Here is a 27,369-nt window from a genome sequence, read left to right as displayed (position 1 = left end):
GGTTTTCCTGTAAGGTCAGGAAAGTTCCTCCTTTGAATGTGATCTCTGTTCATCCTCTGTTTGAAGATGCTGGTAGTATTTAGAGTCCATGTCACTGAGGTGGAGGTGGACACACTGCTGACTGTCTCTACAGGAGAATTCAGGATGGGGTAGATGAACTCATTCCTTCCAAAACTCACTGATGATCTCTTTTATCTTGTCAACCAGCATCTGCTCAACCCCTGGAGTCTCCTCTGACCTGTACATGCCCAGAACCGGAGGTAGGAGAGTGGTGAGCTCATCCTGATCAGATGTCCTTACAACCTCATATCTAATGTGAGGAATCTAGCTACTTCAAGCTCCCTCTGAATGTAGAGTTTCCTTGCCCTGCCTTAAAGGTTAAACCCAGCCACCCTACAGACTCTATCCCATCTGCTTCGTAGTTTTGGTAACAACCCAGAGCTCATGAACAAACCAAGGGGCTGATTTTCTGGTAAACCAACTTTGCCATTACTTTATCTGCAAAAACTTGAGACATGAGTCTGGTATTCCCAGACTATTCCCCTCATCCTTGCTGTGCCTGGAGATCCTGTCCTTGATTTAGATCCTTTGCTTGAAGATCATAAGCAGGCCTGGAAACGAGTCCAACACTCACTGAAAGCATGTCTGAATCTGTGACGAGCAAACAGACACAGCTCTCGCTCTGGCTATACGAGAAACCCATCAGACTCCTTTAACGCTGTAAGATGAAACCTGACAGTTTTAAGATTGTCAGGACTACAGACCACAGACTTTTGTAAATTCAAATAACATTTTGTTTGGGGATACCCTGAACCATGGGGCCTGTTCTCAACCCCATGTGACACTGTAGAGGCTAAACTGGAGGTTGTTGGATTGCTGTAGGTACAGTTAGGATCAAACAGGCAGATGCATGAAACTGCAGCATTTCTGCACAGCAGAGCTGAAGATTAGGGAGATGAATTCTCTGTATTTGTGAGGCTGGTTTAACATAAAACGGCTTCAGGCGAGTTATTAACCTCCAAAATTTGAGATTCATGTACTCCTGCCATATTGTACAAACCACTGACATCAATTATTGTTATTATGCAGATGTACACTCGCTACTGCCTGTCCATACTTATATATATAACATAACATATATATTCATAACATACCCTCATACCGTGTACATTGTAACATACCCATAATAGACCCATATTTTGTACCCACCTATAACAGACACATTTCTGTAATATAGCTATATTATGGCTAAAGCACTTTCTGGATGGATGCAAACTGCATTTCGTTGCCTTGTGACGTCTGCAATGACAGTAAAGTTGAATTCTATTCTATTCTATACCACAATTACCTCACTCCGTTTCCAAGATTCCTTCCTGCAGGGAACTAAAGAAAGAATAGACTTGACATTCCCAAACGTTGTAACAGAGGTCTGGTGAGGTACGGGCAGCCAGCAGGTTTAGCGGATGTGCAACTTGGAAGTTAACCGGAAAACTTGGAGGCTAGTCAGGTAGGTAGAACAGGAGGTCTACCTACAGCAAGACCACACAAGTCAAGCGCGCTGATCCACACAGGTGTGCACACGGCTGTTCACTGTTCATAGACATAAACTACACCTTTCTTGGCTGCTACTTCAAAGCACATTGTGCGCTGTCGGTCCTGCTTCCTACACAACAACATTCAATATTTAGTATTTACTGCTGTTTACACTTAGCTAGATTAACGGGATGGTGTTGTGTTCTGTATGTTGCTTTGCTTTTTTTTTTGCTTGTTTTCTCTTCTTTTTCTCTCAACAGGTGATCCAGGAGATTTTTTTTTCCTCTCTTCTTTCTCTTTCTAAGTGCCCTTTCTCACTGTCCCTCTTCCCTTCTGTTTTTCTTTTCCTTCAACTTTCTTTCTCCCTTTCCTATCCCTCAGTCATGTCTGTCCTGTCTGTAACAACTGAAAATAAAATAAAATAAATAATAACAACAAAGGTCGATCAAATGGACCAATACGGCAAGGCCGTGATGATCCATTTGGCAAAGTAAATCCATTGGGTATCCTTGTTGGTCTTCAGACAACAATTCTGACGGCTAAAGAACCAAATGGGACAGACAAAGAAAAAAAAAAAAAGACCACACAAGTCCTCCTGCCACAATAGTGAGAAGTGACCTCCTCTAGGTGTGCTATGCCGTAATACCGCTTGTTACGTCTTATAGCCAGAAATGAGGGTTAGAGTAAGCACTCATCTCAGATTACAAACTCAGATTCATATAAAATTGGCTGTAAAGTCGTTTACTGACTGGCAGTCTCCTGCAGTCCTTATTTCTTCCTGTGTATCTGTGGGTGTGGCACTCACCTGACCTGCTATCAACCAGCATACCTGATGGCTATCCACCTGCGAAGCTCTGCAGTGTGTCTCCTCCAGTTGAACCTCTTTTTTGCCCAACTACCTCTCCTGGTCACTCCCCCGCACAGATGTGCCCTTGCCCAAAGTAAGTCCTATTTGGGGCACATGTAACTGTAGTACCATCTAAAAAATACCACCATTCTGTGACTTCATTCAGGCAGAAATAAACTATGAGAAAATAAAAATAACACATACATGTCTAAAAGATGTCAGCATTTTATGGTGCTGAAACTAAAGATTAATACTTGTTGCCTTGGTTCATTACAGCGTTTTGACAGGTTTACCTCTCTTTTGCTCTTCAGGAATAATCACCTTCACCTGAATCTTAGGGAGCTGTAGTACTTGGTAATCCGAACAGCCGAGATGGGCAGTAACGTAATCTGATTACTTTTTTCGAGTAATGAGTAAAGTAAGCAAAAAAGGTAATTAGATTACTGTTACTTTCCTGTAAGCACACTGCGTTACTGCGTTACTAAAACCGTGATTTTTTTGCGAGAGTGTCTCATGACAGTGATGTAAGCGAATGCGACGTTCGTGGCAACAGCTGTGTGCAGATCAACAATGGATAATATATCGAGTGCAGGAGAGAGTATGAGCGTGCAGCGTTTAAAGCGTGGAAGTACTGACCTTACTTTGAGTTTGATTCTGTAAAGAGTGACAAAAACATTAGTGTCCGCTGCTCACTGTGTGGGAAGAAAACTTCTTTTTACAGCGAAAAAACCCCTAAAGGTCCGAGCAAGCACCGAGTGCGCTGCCACGGGAATGTGAAATTCACCAGAGAAACTGCCGTATCCATCCACTGACCGCTGCGGCACACCTGCACCAGGGCAAACCTCCGCCTGCCCCACTCCTGCTATACAGGTAAAAATAGTGCAACAGGACCGCTGAGTCTTTGATTTTATTTATTTTCTGCTGTGTTTTACTCGCATCTATTTGAAAGAGTGAGTGTAAACACAAAAAACTATTTTATTTTATGTGGTGGAATGTGCAGAAAATAGGTTTAAATGTTAAACAAATTTCTTCCAGTCAGAGAATGTTGCATATAATTTAATGTTTGCTTGATGCATAAAGTTAAAAGATTAAAACTAATAAAACAAGTTTTAAAAAGAGACTTTTCCATTTGATTACATTTTATATGATGGATTATGTAGAAAAAGTAGAATTGAGCTGAAAGATCTATCACTTTATTACCTATTCAGGTTGTAAATCGTGTTTTTAAAAAGTAACTGAGTAACTAAGTAACTAATTACTTTTGAAAATAAGTAATCAGTAAAGTAACGGGATTACTTTTTTCGGGAAGTAATCAGTAATTAGTTACTGATTACTTTTTCAAGTAACTTGACCAACACTGTTGAACAGTGAGCTGAACTTTGGATCATCATCTTTTTTGCATTCCAGACTAACAGACCACTGAGTGTGATGGTCTGCACCTAAGAGGAGGTGATAGAGAACAACCCTACCTGTGATCTCAGGTGCTCCTTAAACACTTTTTACCTGGTAAAGAGAGGGAGGTGAAAGAAGCCAGATAACCTACCACAGCAGCACAAAGATGTCCTGTCTGACTCTGACTGTTTAAACCAGGGGTGGGGACCTCCAGGCCTCGAGGGCCGGTGTCTTGCAGGTTTTAGATGTGTCCTTGGTCCAAGACAGCTGATTTAAATGGCTAAACAACCTCCTCAACATGTCTTGAAGTTCTCCAGAGGCCTGGTAATGAACTAATCATGTGACTCAGGTGTGTAGGCCCAGTGTGAGCTCTAAAACCTGCAGGACGGTGGCCCTTGACGCCTGGAGTTGGACACCCCTGGTTTAAAACATGGACGAGGGGGATAAGGACTCCTGTTTAGGCTGGAGGCAGGATGGTGGTATGTTAGGGGACCAAGCCTACCCTGGACACAGCTGGTTTCTTTCCTTCTTCTGCTACCAACAATCGTGTTATGCACAAACACATTTATTCTTCTCTGACCTCATAAACATGAGAGTGGTTCTCTCCTCTGCTACATCAGGCTGGTTTATTTCTGCAGCTCAGTCTGCATCACTACTCCTGGATATAATGAGATCTTACTGTGTGGAGAGGCTGACCTTGAATATTAGGTTTAAGCACGTTGCAGTGATTGGTTGATTTTATTTGACACGCTCAGCTTTGACTGGCTTGTTTTTGTCTTTTATTTGAAGAAAGCGCTGGAGTCGATCAGAGCAACCTGCTGTCTTTATTCACTGTGAAGAAATCATTTCCGAACAGCCAAACAGTCATTGAACAAGAGTTACATTAAAAACAACTGAAACCAAACGAGTGGAGCTGATTGGACGTCAGCTTTGATTGACAGCACTATAAATGTGTGAAGACATTCATTTTTGTTTTTTAATACAAAACGATGGTTGTTTTTCAGTGTGGCAACACCACTTACACACACATGTCTAAAACCCCATGAAGACAACATGATTTGACATTTATACAAAACAATCTCAGATATAAATACATATTTATAATCTGTATGTTACAAAAGAGTTTCCCTCGTGATTTTGGTGACGGGCGGGGCAGCGTGATCAACCACAGTGACGTATAAATATTCAGCCAGCTACAACTTTGGCAAAAATCACAAAACCCACAGAGAAAAACACACGGGGGTGGGGCTCGAATGAATGGGAGGGGCTTTGGGGTTGTGGGAGGAGCTACGGTTAAAAAGACAACTCTGAACAAGAAGACAGACAGTCACAGTAGCGTATCAGGATGCAGGATTTTTTTTTTTTTTTTTAACAGCGCAAGCATAAAAAAAATACAAACGTACAAGGGCGGGGCTAAAAGAAGAAGGGCGGGACTTCAAGGGAAACACTGATATTTTTCATTTATTGTTTTATCGTTGTGCTTTCAGAGGTCAGAAGTTTATGTGCTGAGGTTACTGAAACGATTAAAGGCCTCAAATTATTCCTGCCACATTTTTCTGATAAAATAAACACTGTTCATGGCAACATGGACGCCGCCGGATACTGCAACAGATTTTAGTGATTTCTCAGTGGGAGGAGCCTTTCATAGCTAAGCTTCCTGTTCGTTCCACCTGTTCTGAGTCTGGCAGCAGCAGAAATAACAGGAACCTCCCTTGAACCTTCAGCCCATCTAAAATCAGTGCTGCTGCTTCTGTGTTCATCTCTCTTGTCTGAAATGTTCTTCAAATATGAGACTTCAGTTTGGCTAAAGGTTGGCAAAGGTTTGATGATGTGATGTCCTGGATTATTGTGAAGATCATCAGTAGATTTATTTTTTTAAAAACAGGAAGTGTTTTGCCTCCCCCCACTGAGGTTCACCTGAACTCAGGTGCTTTCAGAGGTGTTTATCATGTCACAGTCATTGTCTGCTCCTCATCAGGGTGCTGATGAAGGGCACCATCAGCACCCCGAATGCTAGATATGACAGGCCTGAATTACACTGATAACTGTGTCCTGTAATTTGAAGCCTTTAATCTCACTCATCTTTAGATTCCCATTTCTTCAACTAAGATTACATCACAAGCAGACTAAGTGAAGTCAAGTCTCAGATGTGACATCACAGTTTTTACATCGAATGACCCCGCCCCCAAACATAGAGTATAACATCAGAATAATTACAGACAGGTGAAAGCACCTGCAGAAAGCTGCTCTACAAAAAGTCCTTCTCAGGTTCTTCTTAGAGGCTCATCCCAGTCGTAGACGACCGGCTGCTGCCGGAGACCCCGCCTCCTTAGGCCACAGGTCCCTCCTCCTCTGAGGTGATTAGTGCTCGTGGCTGAGGGGGAGGAGACAGGTGAGGAACGAGGAGGAAGGTTTTCTACATGGGAGGAACGACGAGGCCGGACATGGCTGCAGAGAGACGAGGTTTGAATTCATTAATTATAAACATACAAAAGAAATGATGTGTGTTACTGAGTGACAGCCAGGTGTGACTAAAACCTGCAGAGCAAACATCAGGTGTTGAAACTGTAATGGAAATTTCTTTAGTCTATGTATTGATCACGTTTTGACAATATGACTTTAGTAATAGTAGCATCACTTTATCACGTAGTTGTATGCATGTAGGATAGTATCAGAAGTGGGCCTTATGTTTATCACAGCTTCACAGTGGGGCCATTGTATGGGGCCAACACTGTCTGTGTTATTGTGTAAATGCTTATGCTATTGTGTACTTTACACACATGGAGAGATGCCAAACTGCCTTTCATTGTTTTTGTAACAATGACAATAAAGAGCTATTCTATTCTATTCTATTCTATTCTTGTATGTGGTCAGAGACATCCAGGCACTGCGTGTAAGAGAGGTGACGGCTGGTCGTAATTCTCCTTGGGGGGGAAGGTTCAAGGATGAGCTGAGCTGGGAGGTATAGGTCATATATAAGACGTGAGCGCCCATCTTCAGAGGCCACTTTGGCGTTTGACCAGAGCGCTCTCTGCAGCATGTGATTAAACCCACTCACTGAGTGTTTGCACTTTATTTAAACAACTTCCACAACAAAACAGAATTAATTAGATTTAAAAAAAAATATCAGTACTTTGCTCATGTTTGAATAAAGCTTTGCTCACACCATGTTTTTAATCCAGATGTTTCAGTGAGTGATGTTCTGGCCTGTACTCAGTTCAGTAATGGAGTCCAGGTTTGTTCATCGTCTGCAGATGTTTGTCCTAACCCTACAGTTGTGGTCCTTCCTCCCCCAAAACCATCAGGATGCTGCTGTGACCTGTAAGCTGATAACCAATCAGATGGTTCCTCTCATGCTTAGCTCGTAGCATCCATGATGTTCAAACAGAATCTCTGTTTCTGATTGGTCAGACTACAGGACAGTCTCCACTTGGCCTCTGCACGTCTGAAAGGAGCGCCCTGCGGTCAGTCAGAGGAGGCGGCGTTTTGGAGGTTTTAATTGACCTCTAAATCTTTTCAGGAAGTCGTGAGACATGCACGATGAAATCTTATGCATGTTTGCTTTTATGCTGCTATCTCGTTGAACTGTTGGCCTGGGGTGGCTCTAGCTCAGCGGGTAGAGCAGGTTGGCTAGTAATCAGAAGGTTGGTGGTTTGAGTCCTGGCTCCTTCAGTCTCTGTGTATTAAAGTGACCTTGGGCAAGACACTGAACCCACAGCTGCTCTCGGTTCATCGAAGTGTGAATGGTCAGTTGGACAAGTCATGTAGAGTAAAAGTGCTGTGAAGGGAGAGTTTTACACTCTGAGCTGTGAACCTCTCCATCAGCCTCTGCTCACTGTACGAAAACACGTTCCACATTCAAAGTGAGCAGATTTAACGCTCCACGTGTTTCCAGAGGAACCTTTTCTGTCTCACATGAGTTTGAATTATTCGTCGCGCTCTGGTTACAGCCTCCGACATGCTCCAGCGCAGGTTTCAGCAGCGACAGTCGTTACAGTGACACTACAGGATGTAGCAAAGCTGCGTTTTCCACTTCAGCTGTGAAACATTTTAAGAAGACAGGAGAGGACGGCAGAAGCAAGGACAGCGACACGAGCAGAGGAAGAGGAGGGGGGATCAGGGCAGTGATGTGTATTCATAAAAGGACACATGGTAGAAGAAGACAACCACTGACACACACACACAGGAAGCCTACAGTGAGCAAGTGTGTCTCAGTAAAAGCAGAAGGATGATGGGCTGCATCGTTCAGATGAGGAACGCTTTAGAGTAAAATGAAACGTAAGCCTTGGCTGTGTCAGTCAGGTGTGTAGCCACATGTCAAACTTCACCTGGACAGGTAAAATGGTTTTGATGATGCCTTCCTGGTTTGTGAGTCAGATATTTTTCCTGTTATTGATGGAGACACGCAACAGGATTCAGAAGGATGTGAGCTGACTCCAGGATGGTGGAAATGCCCCGGGGAGACAAAATCCTGTCCAATCCAGAGTGATTCATGGCTACAAATCCTCCCACGTACATCCCGTTTCACAGCGAGCTCAGCTCTAAATCTGCTCTCTTTGTTGTAGGAGAAGAAGAAGAAGGCCCACTGTCCATCCTGAGCACTAAACCTTCACAGACCTCAGTAACCTCACCAGTGTGTGAAAGGGAAAGGTCACATGATGCTTCCCTGATGAAGAACTGTTTATTTATTGTACAGTTTTCCTTCCTCCACACCGGAATGCCTCAGGACCGTCGGACTTGATCCACAAAGTTTAAATAATCAGGAGGTGCCTCCTTCCTCTGATTTCAGGTGAACTTTGCTTCTTTGATTCTGTGCACCGCCCTCCTTTGTCTTATGCAAACTAACCTAAAGTTGGATAAGCCGTTAACAAAACGGATGGTTTGTTGATGAAGAGACTGACTCCACCCACCTGTTCCTGTTGTGACTCGAATCAAACCTTAAAGAATCTGATGAGTTTTTAAAAAACATCTGAGCTGAAAATGATGACACATCATTCCTCATTAGCTTCCTGTTAATGACAAAATGCATGTAGCAGCCCGCAGTTTAATTTACCAGCTCATTACACACGCACGCACACACACACGCACGCACGCATGCACGCACACACACACGCACACACACACGCACACACACACACACGCACGCACGCACGCACACACACGCACACACACACGCACACACACACACACACACACACACACACGCACGCACGCACACACACACACACACACGCACGCACACACGCACACACACATGTCTGTAGACTGACGCTTCACTCCTTCAATCAAACACTGAAACGTTCTGGGATAAATGAAGCACATGTTCACAGAAACAAAACATAAGTACTGATTTCAAAATGAAATTATTTTATAACAGCAACAACAATAATAATAATAATAATTAGATGAGTTGTTGAAATGATGTCAGGATGAAATTGTTTCTCAGGTGCTCGTTTGAAGGTGAATCACTGATTTCATGCTCAGTTTCTGGCTGCTGCAGCTGCAACTATTAATAACATTCAAACTGTATTTACTCATCGCCCTGCAAATGGATCCACACACACACACAGACACATGCACACACACAGACAGACACACACACAGACACACGCACACACAGACACACACACACTGTGGCCTTTCTGCCTCGGCGAAGGCGGAGAGCAACATGAATATTTAACTCTCGACAAACCTCTCTGTCAGAAACACTGACATCACACACACTGGCTGCCAGAGTGTGTGCTTCCTGTGTGTGTGTGTGTTTAATGCGTGTGGGCATGTGTGTTTAGAGGATGTATCTGTGGGTTGTAGTGAATAAAACATGCATTGGCCTGTCACTCTTCATGCAATACTAACAGGACTCAGGATACCCACCTCGACCCAGCGTGTGTGTGTGTGTGTGTGTGTGTGTGTGTGTGTGTGTGTGTGTGTGTGTGTGTTCACTCCATTTACTCGTCTGTAGACATGTGGTTGTTTACAGAAGAGCAGACGAAACTGAATCAAACATCTGTTCAGCTTCATGTTACTCTCGGGGCTCACTCGCTTTAATTACACCACATCTATATGTTTAAAGACATGAATCTCCAAAACTTGATTCTGTTCATCTGGACGTTTTCAGTGGGAGAAACGTTTCGTCACTCATCCAGAGATTTACTTACCTGGATGACTGAGCATGCATAAAGACATGAAGACATGAAGGAATTTGAAAACAAATTTTTTCTGTCCCTAACACTTCTACTGACTTTGGAAAGAAGGAGTTCTAATTTGTAGACTCAAGGAGCTGCTGTCTCACCTTGCAGCCCATTGGCGTTGTTGGCAGAGCAGTTGGGTGGAGGAGGAGGTGAAGCTGGCGGCCGAACGACGGGAGCAAAGGCGCTCTTCTGTTTGACGGCAGCCGAGAAGGAAAAAACTCCATGCGAGGAGTTACAGTTAGAGACGGCCATGGTGGGACTGGAGGGAACGACTGGAACACAGCAGGTCAGAAACCAGTTTAACCAGTAACTGTGATGGGACAGTAAACTACACTCCGTTAACATGGTTAGCTCTGTTGTCTTACATGAATGATGTACTATCCAGTCAATTCAATTCAGTTTCATTTAAACAGTGTCAAATCATAACAACAGTCACCTCAAGGCGCTTTGTATTGTAGGTAGACCCTACAATAATACATACAGAGAAAAAAACAACAATCAATCTGCCTCCCATTCTACTTTTAAATACTCTAGGAACAACAAGTAAGCCTGCAGTGTGAGAGCGAAGTGCTCTAAAAGGCTGATATGGTACTACAAGGTCATTAAGATAAGATGGGGCCTGATTACTACAAAGTTCAAAGATAGAGGACCAGCACTACAGGGATTATTGTAATTAGTACGAGTAGTATTCCTTGTAGTGGTTGTAGTAGCACTGCTAGGAGTATTAGTAGTAGTAGGTGTAGTACTGTAGTACATTTACCTTGATACTTACTGCCGTAGGGTGAATTGGCTGATGACCCGTTGAGGAAACCGGGTGATGTTGCCACCCCAAGGTTTGGCATGCCTGTGTTGCCGTAGCCATTCATGCTGTTGCTGACTGTGTTGCCATAGTTACTCTGTTGGGGGGTGGAGCTTGGTACATATCCTCGCGGTGACACACTGCTGGTGTTTCGACTGTAGCCGACTGGAAGAGAGTACAGTGTTTTAGTAACACTGCAGCATTACTAAGTGCAGTAAGCTAGTGTTAAGGTAGATGAGGCTGCATGTAACTTTTCCCCAAAGGTGGAGTTTTCGGTACATGGAGGTTCCTCTCAGCAAGTATTTGAACTCCTAAACACTTTAGAACTGATCATGCAACATCCTGGTTTCACAGCCACAGGAAACAGATGGTGGCCTGATCCCAGTTCTGCTGGAGATCTTTTGGAGCTGCTGGAGGGGGGTGGAGCCTACACCTGCTTTAATTGGGCAAGAGGCAGGGTACACCCTGGAGAGGTCAACCTTCCATCACAGGGCGAACACAGAGAGACATACAAGCATTCAACCCCAGGACCTTCTTGCTGTGAGGCGACAGTGCTAAACCACCACACCACAAACATACACATGCTCAGGAAGAGTGGAATTTGGAAAATCGTTCACATAAGATTGGTCTTTCATATCACAACAGCATCCTAGTAATGCGACCATCAACAATCCTTGCTGAACTTTGAGTAGTAGTAGCCAATCAGATCCCAGAGTATGGACTAGAGTTCAGCAGACAGAGCGTAGTAAAGACAAACAGGAGGTGGAGCAGCTAAAATAAGAGAAAGGCCGCTTGATGTTTTTAATACATCTGGTGACAGAGTGTTGGTGAATCTGAGTCTGGAAATTTGTGGTCCCAAAGCTGACGACAGTGGGTGGGGCTACAAGAGAAATTCATGACGATTTGTAGATTTGCAGTCAAAGATTCTTCCTGCCGTGATCTCACAGAAAACCTGAACTACATGTCAAACCTTTTGTGGTTCCTATAACACAGAAAAGGGGCACACTAGAGCTGAATCAGAACTACTGAATGATCCAGAAGACTCCAGTTCTTCTCATGGTTTAACTCTTTGTTCATCCCTCTATTCCAGTCAGCTCAATTTAGTTTTATTTAGGCAGCACCAAATAAGGTCCTTCATATTGTAAGGTAGATACCCTACATTAATACAGAGAAAGCCCAACAATCAGAGGACCCACTTTGAACAAGCACTTGGTGAGAGTGGGAAGGAAAAGCTTCCGTTTAACAGGAAGAAACATCCAGCATTAGTTGGGATGGGGAGAGGCAGCTATCTGGGTGGGAGGAGGGAGACAGGACAAAGACACGCATGTCCATCAATGTGACATTCAGCTCTGAGCTGGTCACAAATCTAACGCTCGGTGCACCAGAGTCCTTCTAGAAGCAGGTTTGTGCAGCTATCTTGGATGTGAAGTTCCTGTCTGTGAGTCTCTATTCATCCCTGTATTCATCTCTAGTAGAGTTTTTTTCAGTAGCCACTGGGATGTGAAGTGCTCTTGGACGCAGCTTCATCATGATAGTCTAAGGAGCTTGGAAAGAAAAGCGTCTGGACTTCTTTAAGTTGTTTGAAGACGTTCCACCTCTCATCCGAGAAGCTTCTTCAGTTCTAAGGTCAAATGGTGGAGAGTCCCAGATTTAAACCCAGTGGGAGTTTCCCCCCAAAAAGGGACAAAGGACCCCCTGATGATCCTCTAATCACATGAGCCTGGGTCCCAATCAGCCAGGGTTTCAGGTGAGCTCATTGTGAAACCTGGCCCCACCCTATCATGTGATTTCCTGAGGTCAGATGGCCCAGGATGTGAGTGGGCGTTAAGGCGCCTGGGGAGGGATCTCAAAACTGGATTATAGATGGCAGACAGTTGGTGTCGTAAACCACCGCCTCTGTTCAAAGATGGTCGCTCACAGTGGACATAGATGCTTTTTTCACTCCTCTTTCAAACCATCTGTCCTCTCTGTCCAAAATGTGAACATTGGCATCCTCGAAAGAGTGACCTTTATCCTTTAGATGCAGATGGACTGCTGAGTCTTGTCCTGTGGAGGTGGCTCTTCTATGTTGTGCCATGCGCTTGTGAAGTGGCTGTTTGGTCTCTCCAATGTAGAGGTCTGGGCATTCCTCGCTGCACTGTACAGCATACACCACGTTGTTAAGTCTGTGTTTTGGAGTTTTGTCTTTCGGGTGAACCAGTTTGTGTCTGAGTGTGTTGCTGGGTCTGAAGTACACTGGGATGTCGTGCTTGGAGAAAACTCTCCTGAGTTTCTCTGATACACCGGCTACATAGGGGATGACCACGTTGTTGCGTCTGTCTTTCTTATCCTCCCTCGCTGGTGTCTGATCTTCTTTTCTGTGCCTCTTTGCTGACTTTATGAACACCCAATTAGGATAACTGCATGTTTTGAGTGCTTCCTTTACATGTGTGTGTTCCTTCTTTTTCCCCTCAGGCTTAGAGGGAGCATGTTCTTCATCATGATAGCTTCTCAGCAACGGGACTGGGAGAAATATTTCCTATTCTCATTGTTGATTGGCACTTTGGGGGCAGGACAGTCAGCATCTTCATGTTTTCGGAGTTCTTAGTTTTTATTTAGGAGTCACTGACAGTGATGTCATGGTTTCACTTCCTCCCTGCAGAAGGACAAGACCTGTGAACCTCACTGAAACCTGCAGGGTCTAAGTGAGGTTTGCAGATATGTTGATTCCCTGCAGGACACCTAGTCTGTGAGTGTAGGTTAGTAGTAGTTAGTAGTAGACTCTGTAGAGTACTCGTAAAATGTGTCATGTGACCAGGGTTACCACAGCCACCCCTTTAATGTCACTTCTGCCCCCATCACCTGCAGGATTTATCGGGCCGCTCATACCTTGCGTTGTCTCAGAGACGTTGACGGCGAGCTGCCCGCTGAAAGAGTTGACTCCCATCATGCCATGGGAGGCGGTGTTGCCCAGCGATGGGATCTGGTTGTGGTTCCTGGGAACGCTGTAGAGCGCTTCAGCGATGTCTGCTGCTCGCTTCAAGATGATCTCCTGCAGAGCAGAAAGACACAGGAGCATTTAAATATCTGGATTCATGCAGCTGCAGAGACTCAGGAGGGAACATAATCACATAACATCTCTACTGGAGATGTGGAGAAGCTATCATCCTAAAATTAAAACTCTATATGCATTAACACCAAAGACAAGACTGATTAACTGAGAGTTGTGGTCACTTTGCTTCAGATGATAATGATAAATTACAATTAAACACGTGTAATACATTCCTGTGATATAATGTAAGGTATATTAAATCCCCCACTCGCCCCTGCAGGTGGTCTATCCTTCAAGCTTGGGTCCTCTACCAGAGGCCTGGGAGCTTGAGGGTCCTGCAGTATCTTAGCTGTTCCCAGGACTGCGCTGTTCTGGACAGAGATCTCCGATGTTGTTCCTGGGATCTGCTGGAGCCACTCGCCTAGCTTGGGAGTCACTGCACCTAGTGCTCCGATTACCACGGGGACCACCGTTACCTTCACCCTCACATCCTCTCGAGCTCTTCTCTGAGCCCTTGGTATTTCTCCAGCTTCTCGTGTCCCTTCTTCCTGATGTTGCTGTCATTCAGTATCGCTACATCGATCACTACGGCCGTCTTCTTCTGTTTGTCCACCACGACTGTGTCCAGTTGGTTAGCCACCACCATTTTGTCCGTCTGTATCTGGAAGTCCCACAGGATCTTAGCTCGGTCATTCTCCACCACTCTAGGGGACGTCCCCCGTTTTGACCTCAGGACTTCCAGGCCGTATTCGGCACAGATGTTTCTGTACGCTATGCCGGCCACTTGGTTACGGCGCTCCATGTATGCCTTGCGTGCTAGCATCTTGCACCCTGCTGTTATGTGCTGGATTGTCTCAGGGGCATCTTTACACAGCCTGCACCTTGGGTCTTGCCTGGTGTGATAGACCCCAGCCTCTTTGGATCTTGTGCTCAGAGCTTGTTCCTGTGCTGCCATGATTAGTGCCTCCGTGCTGTCTTTCAGTCCAGCTTTGTCCAGCCACTGGTTGGATTTCTGGATATCAGCCACTTCCTCTATCTGCTGGTGCTACATACCGTGCAGGGGCCTGTCCTTCCATGATGCTTCCTCCTCTTCCTCCTCTTTCTTGGGTTTCTGCTGCCTGAGGTATTCACTGACCACACGGTTGGTTGGGGCCACCTCCCTGATGTATTCTTGGATGTTCGTTGTCTCATCCTGGGCTGTGGTGCTGACACTCACCAGTCCCCGGCCTCCTTCCTTCCGCTTAGCGTACAGCCTCAGGGTGCTGGACTTGGGGTGAAACCCTCCATGCATGGTCAGGAGCTTCGTGGCCTTGATGTCAGTGGCTTCTATCTCCTCCTTTGGCCAGCTTATTATCCCAGCAGGGTACCTGATCACGGGCAGGGCGTAGTTGTTGATAGCCTGGATCTTGTTCTTACCGTTCAGCTGACTCCTCAGGACTTGCCTGACCCTCTGCAGGTACTTGGTGGTTGCAGCTTTCCTAGCGACCTCTTCATGGTTCCCATTTTCCTGTGGGATCCCCAGGTACTTGCAGCTGCCCTCAATGTCTGCAGTGTTGCCTTCTGGTAGTGAAATATAGTGAAAAACAGCAGAGTTCATGTTTTCTAACCCTAGCATGCAGTTTTCAGTCTAAGGCACTTTATTGTATTTCTGTGATTTCTGATTTCAGTCAGTTTATTTTTGATTTTATCTCATCACACTGAGGTCATTATATTGTTACTGCCACCATCTTTTTCTTCTTTGTCTTTTTTTCCAGTGTAATTGAGGGTAACGATCCACGTTACTTCACTGACCAACCTGCAGGGGGCACTCTGATGTCTGTCTGACATGCGCTAAAGATCCTGAGAGCGGCTCGTTATACTTAAACAGCTCAAGACTCTAAAAACACACATGTTCAGTTTACACATACATAACACACACACACACACACACACACACACACACACACACACACACACACAGTTATTATTATTATCACTACATTTGGATTTACATTTGTTTACAGGCTCTGCACTCTGTTCAAGGTTATGCTTTCATTTCAATAGACCTGTGTGTGTGTGTGTGTGTGTGTGTGTGTGTGTGTGTGTGTGTGTGTGTGTGTGTGTGTGTGTGTGTGTGTGTGTGTGTGTGTGTGTGATTAACTGGTGGGTTGAGAAGCGTGTCGGAGAGACTCTGTTGGGGAGGATGGGGGATATAAAGAGCTCCCTCCTCCTCCTCCTCCTCTGACAGTGTTTCAGTGTTTCAGGAGGCTGTGACTCCTAAACCTGAAGGAGGTGATGAGGAGGGGGAGGAGGAAGTCTGTCCTGTTTAATGAGTTTCATGTGAAGTTAAAGAAGCTCCGGTTTGAACTGTGAGACAGTCTGATGATGATGTCATCAATAATCTGTAAAACATGATTATTGGTTCTGATTACGCTGACTGTCCTTACTGTGATTGGCCAATCCAGTAAAACTGTGTAAAAATGTTCATAAATATTCTCTCAGTCAGACTCGTGCAGCTCTTATCGTAGACAGTTTGTTTCCACTCATGTCCATGAAGCTGAAGCTGCTCAAACCACTGAAGTGAAAACATGGTGACGTCTCAGAGCAAAAGGCGGTGCGCTGGTTTAGACACAATGACTGTAAGTAAAAGATGACATCACAGATCTCAGTTTTTGAAACCAGACGTGATAACGTGGGTCAGTAGCGCTCTGCTGGACAGGTGGAGGTACTTCAGCCTCAGCTGTGTTTCGCTCTCAGCGTTCAGTTTGTCTTAAACTCTGTCTTCATCCATTTGAGTGGTTGAATTCAATTCTGTGCCGGCTCTTATTTGGGTATAAAAACAAGAATTCATTTTGTTGTTTGATGAATAAATAATGACATCATTCTTAGTTTGAAACACGTTTTGACAGATTACATTTTTTTTAAATTGTCTAATAAATCTGAAGCACTGTGTTTACTGTGAACATTTCCTGGGTTAACAGACACACGCTCACAGCTTGTTTCACTAAGTTTGTTCACAGAGTTTAACTTAACAGTGAACACTTCCCATTTGTGTCGCCTCATTCTTTATTTTCTACTCGTGTTCCTCCTCAAAGACACAAAGATTCAAATGGATTCAAACCAGTGTTGGGTAAGTTACTTTACAAAAGTAATTAATTACTAATTACTAATTACTTAGTCAATATTGTATTTAAAATACTTATCTAATTACTGTGTCAGAAAAGTAACTTAATTACTACATAAGTATTTAACTAAATACTTCTTAAAATCCATATAAACCTTGCGTGGACAAACAATAGAAATTAAACTCTTTAAATAATAAATACACTTTTTTAAAGACGGACACTCTACAGTACGCAGCGGTAGCATCTGTTCCACAATGTAGCCTGGCAGGACTGGACTGGGACAAAAAATCTGCCCGGGCATTTTGACTAGAGACCGGCCCACCAGGTATTATAGGAAAAACCATAAAGCCTTTGAATGAAAACAAACGCTGTTGTCACAGTGATGTACACTGTCTTGTTGGTATATATGTATCAGTCTAATAAACTTAAACCTACACCATCCTCCCTATTCTGGTATTCTAAACAGTACCCGAAAGTAGACTGCTTGGTCGAGTTAACCTCCTGAACTATCTACAACACATGGTGAAAACCTGAAAGTAAGACAGAGAAGACTAGAGGTGAGACATGATCATTACTGATTACTTATGACAGATTTAGATATATTTTCATAAACCATTCATTTGCCACATCAATAAACACCATGGCAGGGCAAAATATTTTTTCTAACATGGCAACCTTTAAAAAGTGAAAGGAGACAGAAAGACAGGTGAGAAAGAAAAACTTAATTGACTTTTTGATGGCATTTCACACACAGTACTGGTACAGTATCTAGAAAATGTGGGAAAATGCTGGCATCATAAAACAGTACCTAGCTACTTCTGAAGAAATTATGATGGGACCCTAAAAAAATACTATGTAAAATAATGGATTTCTATACATTTTACATCAGATGAAAACGTTTGTTGTAAGATTCAGAGCGATAAACAAACAAGAGAGAAAAGCTGATCAGCTGATCACTGATCAGTTTCATGATTGAAGTAGAAACAGGAGAGGGAGGGGGAGAGAATGAGAGGAGAAGAGGCAGCTGTGCAGCGTAAACACAGAATAACTCCAGCTTTGTGTCTTTTTCATTGTAGCTGAAGTCCGGGACAAACTGTGTTCCTTTTCACCTCAATACGAAACGCGCAATATTTTCTCTGAATACGAGACGATTCCGTTTTTTACGGGACCGTTGGAAACTCTAATAACTAACCTTATAAATTAGATAAAATAAGTTCAACATCAATAATATCATAGCACCCGCCCAGCAGTATAGAAACGAGTTATTGTAACTGACTGTAAAAAGTCAGCATAATGAAAATAAACTCCACCTAAACTTGGTTTATATCTGACCCAGATAGACTGCAGGTCATAACTTCTTACCTGAAGTTCAGTTCACCGCCTCGGGTCTCTGCTCCTCCTGCCTTTCCGTCATCCACCTGCCAGCGTGTTGCATCTGCTGGCCTCCATCACTTGCTAATGTTGCTGAATCAGTGGAAGCTCCGCAATAGCCACCACCAAACAACCGAGTTATTTTTACACATCTCCCTTCATCTGGCCAATCCACCACCTTTCAGTGTTTATACCGTTACGGAAAAAAACAAAGAAAAAAAACCCCATCGGCCCATAAAAACGAAAAATCACCGATGGCCAGTCCAGCTATGTAGCCTGCAGTCATTTTTTAAGCTCACCTTCAGACGCTTTCTGTGCTGCTGAAGTAAAATCACGTTTTGCCTGCTTAGCAGGAGTTGCCGCGGTGTTATCCATGGATGATGAACAAGAATCACTCAGAAGTGTTCGTCTGTGCTCTGTGTCAGGCGCTTCAGTAGATTACTCGCGCTATTAACAGCAGCCGATAGTTTTTTCTCCCCAGCACATAGCTTACATATTGCTGTAATGTTCTTAACTGCTTGTTTCAGAAAAGTGAAGAGACGGGAATATGTCCATGTCATAAAACAGCCACTCGCTTCAGCCGAGTCCGACATCTTCCGCTTTAGAATACGACTATGCAGCAAACTGGCCCAAAATGACGTGCAGCTGCACTACAGCGATGTTAAAGCGGCAGAGTTTACTTCTACGTTTAGAACATAAATTAATGAAATTAAATAATGATATTCAGCGAGTTTAATTATTTTACAATGTAACGCAAGTACATTGTAAGTAACTGTAATTAAAATACCTAAAAATGAACAGTAATTAGTTACTCTACTTTTTCAGTGGAAAAGTAATTTAAATACAGTAACGCCACCCAACACTGATTCAAACTGAAGCGGCGTCCTCGGTTTGTGGACACAAGCCGACGCCATATGACGTCGTGTATGTTGCACTTGCAGCCACAGCTCGTGCGCACACCTCGTCTCCGGTCAGGCTTTAGACTCAATATATCAACACGAATCTGTTAATCAGGGTCACGTGCACAGGTAAACACACTGATGTCAGCTGATGTGTGTAGACAGGTGAGCAGCTTACCTGGTTATTATGAGGCATCCCATAGAGCGCCTCTACCAGGTCTGCTGCTCTCTTCAACAGCACCTCCTGAAAGAGACAAAGGAGGAGGGGTGGTAGTGTGATACAACAGGAGAAGAAGAGGAGGACATGAGGTCAGTAACAAAAGCCCATGAAGTCTGAACTCGTGTTGCCAGTGTCACTTGTGAACAGGTGTGAACAGGTGTGAACAGGCTGCAGGAACATTTTCAACAGCTCTAATGAATTCTGTTTAATATTATGTTATTCGTATAGCACCAAAACGCAACAGCAACCACCTCCAGGTGCTTCATACTGTAAGGTAAAGACCCTACAACAACACAGCAAAACCCCAATAATCAGATGACCTATGAGCAAGAGCTTGGTGACAGTGAGAAGGAAAAACTCCCTTTTAATAGGAAGAAACCTGTGAAAATCCTCACAGCGTTACTGGAGGCCAAGCTAATGCCATCCAGAGTAAGAATCTGGTTAGATACCATATTTCTAAGATTTTCAGGGCCGAGTACAATAACCTCAGTTTGATCTGAATTAAGAAGCAGAAAGTTAGCGGCCATCCAGGTCTTTATGTCTTTAAGACATTCCTGCAGATTAACTCATTGGTGTGTGTTATCTGGCTTCATGGACAGATAGAGCTGCGTGTCATCAGCATAGAGAATGCATGCAGTGCAGAGATCAGTAACAATCACAGCTTGTAAACATCAGCAGGGGTCCCTCTGTTTCTGTGTGTTTGTACCTGAACTGGAAGCTTTAAACAGTGTTTATGTTAATCAGAGCTCAGTTACACCTCACAGAGCACACACACGCAGACACACACACACACACACACTCTGGGCCTCTTAAAAACTGAAGCATTTCACTTCAATGAGCAGTTTTAGTGTTAAATGCAGCCCAATAAACAGCTGCCACTGTGTGTGTGTGCGTGCATGTTTGTGTGTGTGTGTCTGTGTGTGTGTCTGTGTGTGTGTGTGTGTGTGTGTGTGTGTGTGTTCGTGTCCGTGTAATCAGGCAGTGACAGAACAATGCTTCATTTAGTCTTTATCTTAATTAAACACACTCTCAGTTAATCTGCTGCTTTTCATTACAAACTTCTTCAGGAGGCTTTTCAATTAACCCCGCCCCCTTCATCCTCTTCCTCGCCTCTTCCTCCTCTCCTCCATCCTCCATCCCTGCATCCATCCACTCTACATGCTTTTCTCCATGCTCCGTTCATTCTATCCCTCCTGTTGCCCATCAATCACTCCTTCTTTTTCCCACATGCATTTTCTCTCTTTTCTCTTCTTCTCTTTCCTCTAATCCTCCTTTGTTCTCACTTCTTCTCCATTTTTCTCCTTTTTCATTGTTTTTCCCCCCTCATCCTTCCTCTCTTGCTCCCTTCCTCCCTTTCTCTCTCCTCTGTCCTTTCACCGTTACAAATATCATTTCTTGGATCACAAATAAATGTTATGAACTGTGATTTACGGCCAGTTTTACACACTGTGACTGTCAGGTTACTGCCAGCCCAGCTCTGTGTGTGTGTGTGTGTGTTACGCACACCATGAGAGGGGAAGTCATTTCTGTGAAGGAGCTTTCAGCCTCCGATCGTCTTTAATCTGCTCATTTATGCAGAGCGACGTTCCAGTGTGTCGACACACTCACACACACACACTGTGTTTATAGAGACAAATGAAAGCCTCATTATTACAAGTGTTTCGCTGTTACGCCGTCACATGACGAGCACCTCTCTGCACACACATGAACGAGGTTAGAGCTGGAGGGCGGGATGTCATCACCGAGGAGGAAACCAATTATTCTTTTAACTCCACACACACACACACACACACACACACACACACACACACACACACACACACACACACACACACACACACACACACACACACACACACACACACACACACAGACGAACTGATCCTGTCTTTAAGCTCCAGCAGCAGGAAATGAACTTTAATATCTGAAACATGATGAATAATTACACTGAGATGAAAAAGTCTGAATAAATAAGATCACAAAGGATCAAATCAAATCCTCCCTGTGATCACGACAGCCTCCATCCACACAGGCTAAAGAGTGGAGGCCGTCATTATAAATTAACCCTGAAAACACCCACCTAATAGTTTTTTCTGAATAAAACACAGGAGTTATTATTTTACAAAGACCTCTGTGTTTACCAGTCTGAGTAAATGAGGTAAACAGCAGGTGGAGCTCACTGTTCATGCAGACAAACAATGAAAACTGTCGAAGCTCCAAACTTTCTTTTATCTGCATGACTGATGAGAAAAGTCAGAGCGACACCTGTGTGACCGGCCGGGCGTACTTTCAGGTGAAGAACCTGTGGCGCCGCGAGTCTTTTCACTGAGATGGATTCATGAATGAATGTAAAAACTGTAAAAACTAACACTGAGCTTGCTGCTGTATAAGAAAGAAAATAACGGTGTGGCTTTTTGCCCTTCATCAGCTGCTTTGGCAGTAAAGCTGACCGAGCTTCGAAGAAGCTTCAAACGGACTGAAGCTCTGACACATTGATTAAACTTGACTTACACGCTGCTCCCCAACTCATCACAGAAACAAATCAGCGAGTCACGGCTACGAACGAGCAGACTGACATGCATCGATTAGATTGAGACGGACCCCCGGCTGACCTGTGCCATGTGGTCACACAGAAGAAACTCTGGCAATCAGCTGGTCATTTCCTGAAAGTGAAATGCAATCGATGAGCAACCGCAGATTTTTCTGGGCTGTGGATCCACATCACACAACACACAGGTGATGATGTCACAGGTTTAATTTCTCAGAAGCTTCAGTGTCACATGATTCATGTAAACCATCAATCACTCGCTGCTTCACTTTGACTTCTGCCATCATTTGCAGGGTTCACTCAGTATTTTCCAAATATTGCAGTTGGATCCCTTTAGCCCAGGGGCGTTTTTAGCCCATTTTTGGGGGTGCTGAAGCCACCCCAAAATTAATCAAAGCACCCCAAAGATTTCTTACTTTTTTTGACAATATTTGCTGTTTGTGTGACACACTACTAAAAATATAAAAACCATACACTACTTGGTTGAGACGTAATATTTTAACAACAAAAGTATAGATATGCCCCCACCCCCCAAAAAAATGGTTTGTTCCAGCTCGCTTCTCCCCTGCTCTGGCTCTAGCACCCTTTCTGCCAGAGCGATGACGGCTGAGACGCAGCGGAGCGGAGGTGTGAGTGCCTGGCTTGAAACAGGACATGTTAGCTGCATTTAACCTTCAGTTACTCTTATATCGTTAGGTAGGAGTCAGACCATGTTTCTTTTTAGCTGAAAAACATTACACCCAGCTAACCTGCAGTGTTGATAACTTGTTTTCCAACGATGTTTGCTACCCTACAATCCGTCCTATAGGGTTAGGGTTAGGGTTTTTTACTCTGTAGTAAAATCAGCGACATTTGACCGTCCTGTTGCTCCCATTGAAATGTATACAGCCTATTTAAAAGCTAAAACTTAAAATTGTACGTAGCCTGCGGTTGTTACCACTGTCCTGTTTGGAATGGAAGGAGAGAAGCTGCTTATTTTTGTCATATTTGCATGTGCCAAGATTAAACCCAAGCTACTAACTAGCTAACTGACTGGATGCCTTATTAAACTTATAACTCCTGGTGTGTGTGTGTGTGTGTGTGTGTGTGTGTGTGTTTGTATACAGAGAGTCAGGTTCATAAGGGATATAAGGAGGTTTTTTCAAAAAAAAGGAGCCACATTCAGGTAAAAGTGTAAAATCAAATGATCTGTCAATCAAAAATAATGTTGGATCAGTGTTTCAATATTTATATCTTTTATTAGATCTACATGTGGTTTGGTTATTTGCCTTTTGGTTGAAAGTACACTGAGAGAGGACTTTTTTTTATTAGTGATCTTAATGGTATTTCTTTTCATATTAATGTAATTTTTTTCATGTAATTGAATACAATCTATTTGTGTATGATTGTCAGTCCAAAGAGGGAGAGAGGAAAGAGGGAACGTGAGGAGAAAGTACAAGGTCAGGAAGAACCAGGTAAGGAAATAGACAGGTAATAGTGACAGGCAAAACAGAAACTGTTAAACTGACAAAGAGAAAACTAATTTTACTCACACAATCTGGAAGTTTTTATATATTTTTTTATTAATATTTTGTACATTCAAGGACTATATTCTATTTTTGGAGTGCATTTTTTATGTATCTGTATTGTATTATACATAAACGTTAAAGGTGAATCTCTGTCCAAATGCACTCAGTTTACTTTTTACTCACTATGAGCATCATTCATTATTCTCCCCCAGTAATTAAGGTTAGGATATGTATTTTTTTTTTTATTCCAATCCATTCTTCGTTTGCAGCATTTAAATAACCTTTATCAGATTTGATGGTTTTGTTACAGACTTTTCAAAAAAAGTGTTTTGCTTTTCTTTCTCAAATGTGGGGATTGTGTTAAAATGTACAAAACAGTGATGTCATGTTTTGTGACGAGGACCCAGGCACAGAGAGACTTGTTGAATTTAAGAATCTTATGATTTAATAAAGAAATTTGCAGACTTGCACAGAGAGGGTAAAATTATGATGACTGATAACGGAGACGAAGACAACAGACGATGAGGACAGGGAGGAACAGGGGTTTAAATGCACCAAGGAGACAGTCAGAGGGAACTTGGGACAACTGGAGACATTTAAGGATGCAGGGACTGACTGAGACAGGGAAGAAGTCTCATTGTGACGAGTAAAGTTTACCTTGCCTGGCTGGGCAGCTCTCTGGGTGCTCAGCACCCCCAAAGCTCTGATCCTAGAATCGCCCCGCTTTAGCCTACAAACCGGATTCACGGCTTCCGCAAACCGAGCCGTGGATCTGTTCCCTACAAACAAACACGTGTCTCTGTGATTACTGCAGCCGCAACACAAACTAACCCCAAAATCTGATGAGTAGGAAAACAGAGAAAAGCAAAACTCTTTGAGTTCCTTTACTTCAAACCGCTCTCACAAACTCCCTTCTCACTGAGAAGGACTTCCACACAGAAGGCTTTTACAGAAACATCAGATAATCCTGGACGAGCCCCACATTTAAGAGAAAATAGGAAAGCCACAAAAAGATTTTTCAGCCTGAAAATGCAGAGAGCCCTGACCTCTGCAGACACTAAATAATAACAGCAGCGTATTTCAGCGACAAACGAGTGATGTTAGCAGTGCACAGTGATGTTGGCCACAACTCTGTAACCCTCAGAAGCAGCTGAAGCTGAGCGGGGCTCATTCAGGGAGGTTTCCCACTGAGACAGGGTTTCTGAAAGATTAACCAAACATCTGGATCCACCTTCTGATCCACATCCACGAATTAATTGGCTCCTTAGGTCAGCGGTCCCCAACCTTTTTTGCGCTACGGACCGGTTTATGTCGGACAATATTTTTACGGACCGGCCTTTAAGGTGTCACGGATAAATACAACAAAATAAAACCAGTACCGGTACCAAAAAAACAAGATTTATTCAAAACACACAGGAAAAGACCCAGGGAAACCGAGTTAATGATAAAAATGATAACAAAAAATAACGCTAAAAACCAACAATCACACCCGAGCCTCAACTCTCGCAGCCCGGTACCAAATGACTCACGAACCGGTACTGGTCCATGGCCCGGGGGTTGGGGACCGCTGCCTTAGGTCATCGTCTTCTTCTCCGCCATGTTTCATAAAAATCACCATTGTAGTCTTTTACCAACAGATGGTACTGTAAACAAATTGATCCTAAACACTTTCGAACATCTGAAACATACACCGGTGGAGTCAGACTCTTTCTTGGTGGATGGTGGACACGATCAGCTCTCAGGATAACAGTGGCCAGTCTATTGTGATGAAGGTGAGGGTGAAGGTGTAGCTGTTAGTTTACTGATTGATCTACCCTCAGCTATGACCACAAGGAGCAGAAATGAGCTTCATCTGCTGGAGGCTGAACCTTTAGAGATGAGTGAGGAGCTCATTCATCAGAGGCCGAGGGTGGAGCCACCACTGGTTTGACATCTGGCCACATACAGCTGGAGGGTCAGACCCAGGACATGCTGGCTTTGTCCCCACCAGAGGAGTTGGTGGCAGAAGGAGATCTGGCCATCTCTGTTGGCCTGCTGCCCCTGAGACGCGGACCCAGATAAGTAGCATTAAGCAGATGTTAATGTGTTAGAGTTCTCTACTCCAACCAACTCCATCAAAAGGAAAACTGAAGGCTGTCACTGAGCGTGAGCAGATTAACCACAATCTGGCCCCAGAAATCGACTCTGCAGCACCAACACCCAGGGCTAAGTGCACACCCCCACAAACTGAACATCTGCAGGGATTCTTCACCCACATCTGGATGAAAACATCCCAAACACGGACATTTAGATTTCACATGAAAACAGCTCAGAGTTTATTATGCAGGACAGAAACAAGACGACAGAGGAGTTATTTTTTATAAATCAGATAAGAGAAAGGCTGAAAAGTGTGTGTGTGTGTGTGTGTGTGTGTGTGTGTGTGTGTGTGTGTGTGTGTGTGTGTGTGTGTGTGTGTGTGTGTGTGTGTGTGTGTGTGTGTGTGTAAAGCCCATTGGCAAACAGGGAGGTTGAAACAGTCAAATCAGGTAATCAGCGAGTGCAGCCATGTGGCAAGAAAGGAGATTGGCATACGCACACACACACACACACACACACACACACACACACACACACACATACACACACACACACACACACAGGAAAGAGCATTAAATTCTACAAACACACACATACAAGTGCGTGTATATATGTGTGTGTGTGTGACGGACAGCTAATGATGATGAATGCAGGGTCACTTGATCACCATGGAAACAGCTTTAACACTGAGGTTAGTGTGAACTGTCCTCAGTAATCCAGACTAACAGAGTGATCTCTCCTTCAAGCTGTGTGTGTGTGTGTGTGTGTGTGTGTGTGTGTGTGTGTGTGTGTGTGTGTGTGTGTGTGTGTGTGTGTGTGAACTCCTCCTGGCTCGTGCACATGCCTGTAACTGGGTTTGTGTGTTTCTGACCTCAACGTGTTTCGTGGCGTCCGTGCCGGGATGACTGACGGCAGCTGCCGCACATACCGACACTTTAAAGTTTAATCTTTGGTGTCGCTATGGCACCAAACCCAAACACGTCTGATTGGTGGGTTTGAATGTCCGTCTGAAGGGTCAGAAGCAGGTAGTCACTCTCAAAAAGTGTCTCTGCACTTTCTCACCTGCTGCATCATGTGATGACCACGACTGTCACCAGCTCACATGTTTGACGAGGACACGGAGGAAGTAGCTTTGGTTTCTGAAACTGACTGAATGGGACAGCAGCTTCTCTCAGCCTGCCATCTTTAGCCTCCACCTCAAAAACACAGAGCAAACTGACCTCCGACTGCTTCAAAGCTCAACAGGAAACTTCCTGGGAGCTGTTCACATACTTGTGAGCACACTTTGAACAGGTGTATCAAACAAAACTACAGTACAATCAACCAATCACAGGCTTCAGTGAAACTATCAGCAAACTTCTCTTTCATTCAGCACCAAATCACAGCAGCAGTCGCCTCCAGGTGCTTTATATTGTAGGGTAAAGACTCTACGATCATACAGAGAAGCCCAGCAATCATATGACCCCCTATGAGCAAGCACTTGGTGACAGCGGGAAGGAAGAAACCTTCAGCAGAATACAACTGCACGTTTGACCACACGTTAGATTTCTGTTCTTCATTAGTAGTTTAGTATCGAATGTCCTTCAGCCGAGCATGTGGCAGCTTCAGCGCCTGCAGAGACAGCATCGGTGGATCTGCTGCTGATCGTGACAGCGTCCATGAAATAAGAGCTTCCAGTGTGAAGGTTGGGTCACGGGCCCTTTTTATAACTGCTTTTAAATCATTGTAACTTTGTCACAGGTATATTTGTGTATCGAGGTAGCACCAAGTGTTCACAAGACACTGCTGTTTGAACCCACACAGGGAGATCAGCTCTGCCTTGGTGTTACCGTGTGTGCTTCGCCAGAACA

The 27,369-nt window shown here is 44.0% G+C and overlaps 1 protein-coding gene across 6 annotated transcripts in view; it reads right to left on the bottom strand.

Annotated features, from left to right (window-relative positions):
- Positions 1–4,588: 4,588 nt before the first annotated feature.
- LOC134633513 (transcription factor COE3-like) overlaps positions 4,589–27,369 on the bottom strand; it is a 74,882-nt gene continuing 52,101 nt past the window's right edge. For 4 of the 6 annotated variants that reach the window (XM_063482339.1, XM_063482340.1, XM_063482338.1 and 1 more), the window contains 5 exons: positions 19,346–19,411; positions 13,631–13,793; positions 10,724–10,927; positions 10,065–10,235; positions 4,589–6,220 (listed from right to left, as the gene is read on the bottom strand). In XM_063482339.1, coding sequence (XP_063338409.1) covers positions 6,189–6,220; positions 10,065–10,235; positions 10,724–10,927; positions 13,631–13,793; positions 19,346–19,411 — 636 coding nt within the window. In that variant the 3' untranslated portion in view covers positions 4,589–6,188. The remainder of the gene's footprint in view (positions 6,221–10,064; positions 10,236–10,723; positions 10,928–13,630; positions 13,794–19,345; positions 19,412–27,369) is intronic. The other 2 variants (XM_063482342.1, XM_063482343.1) reach the window with 1 other exon arrangement.

The sequence above is a fragment of the Pelmatolapia mariae genome, linkage group LG8 (genome assembly GCF_036321145.2).
Source record: "Pelmatolapia mariae isolate MD_Pm_ZW linkage group LG8, Pm_UMD_F_2, whole genome shotgun sequence".
NCBI lineage: Eukaryota > Metazoa > Chordata > Actinopteri > Cichliformes > Cichlidae > Pelmatolapia > Pelmatolapia mariae.
Note: the sequence above shows the minus strand (reverse complement) of the source record. Positions and strands in the feature narration are given on the sequence as shown.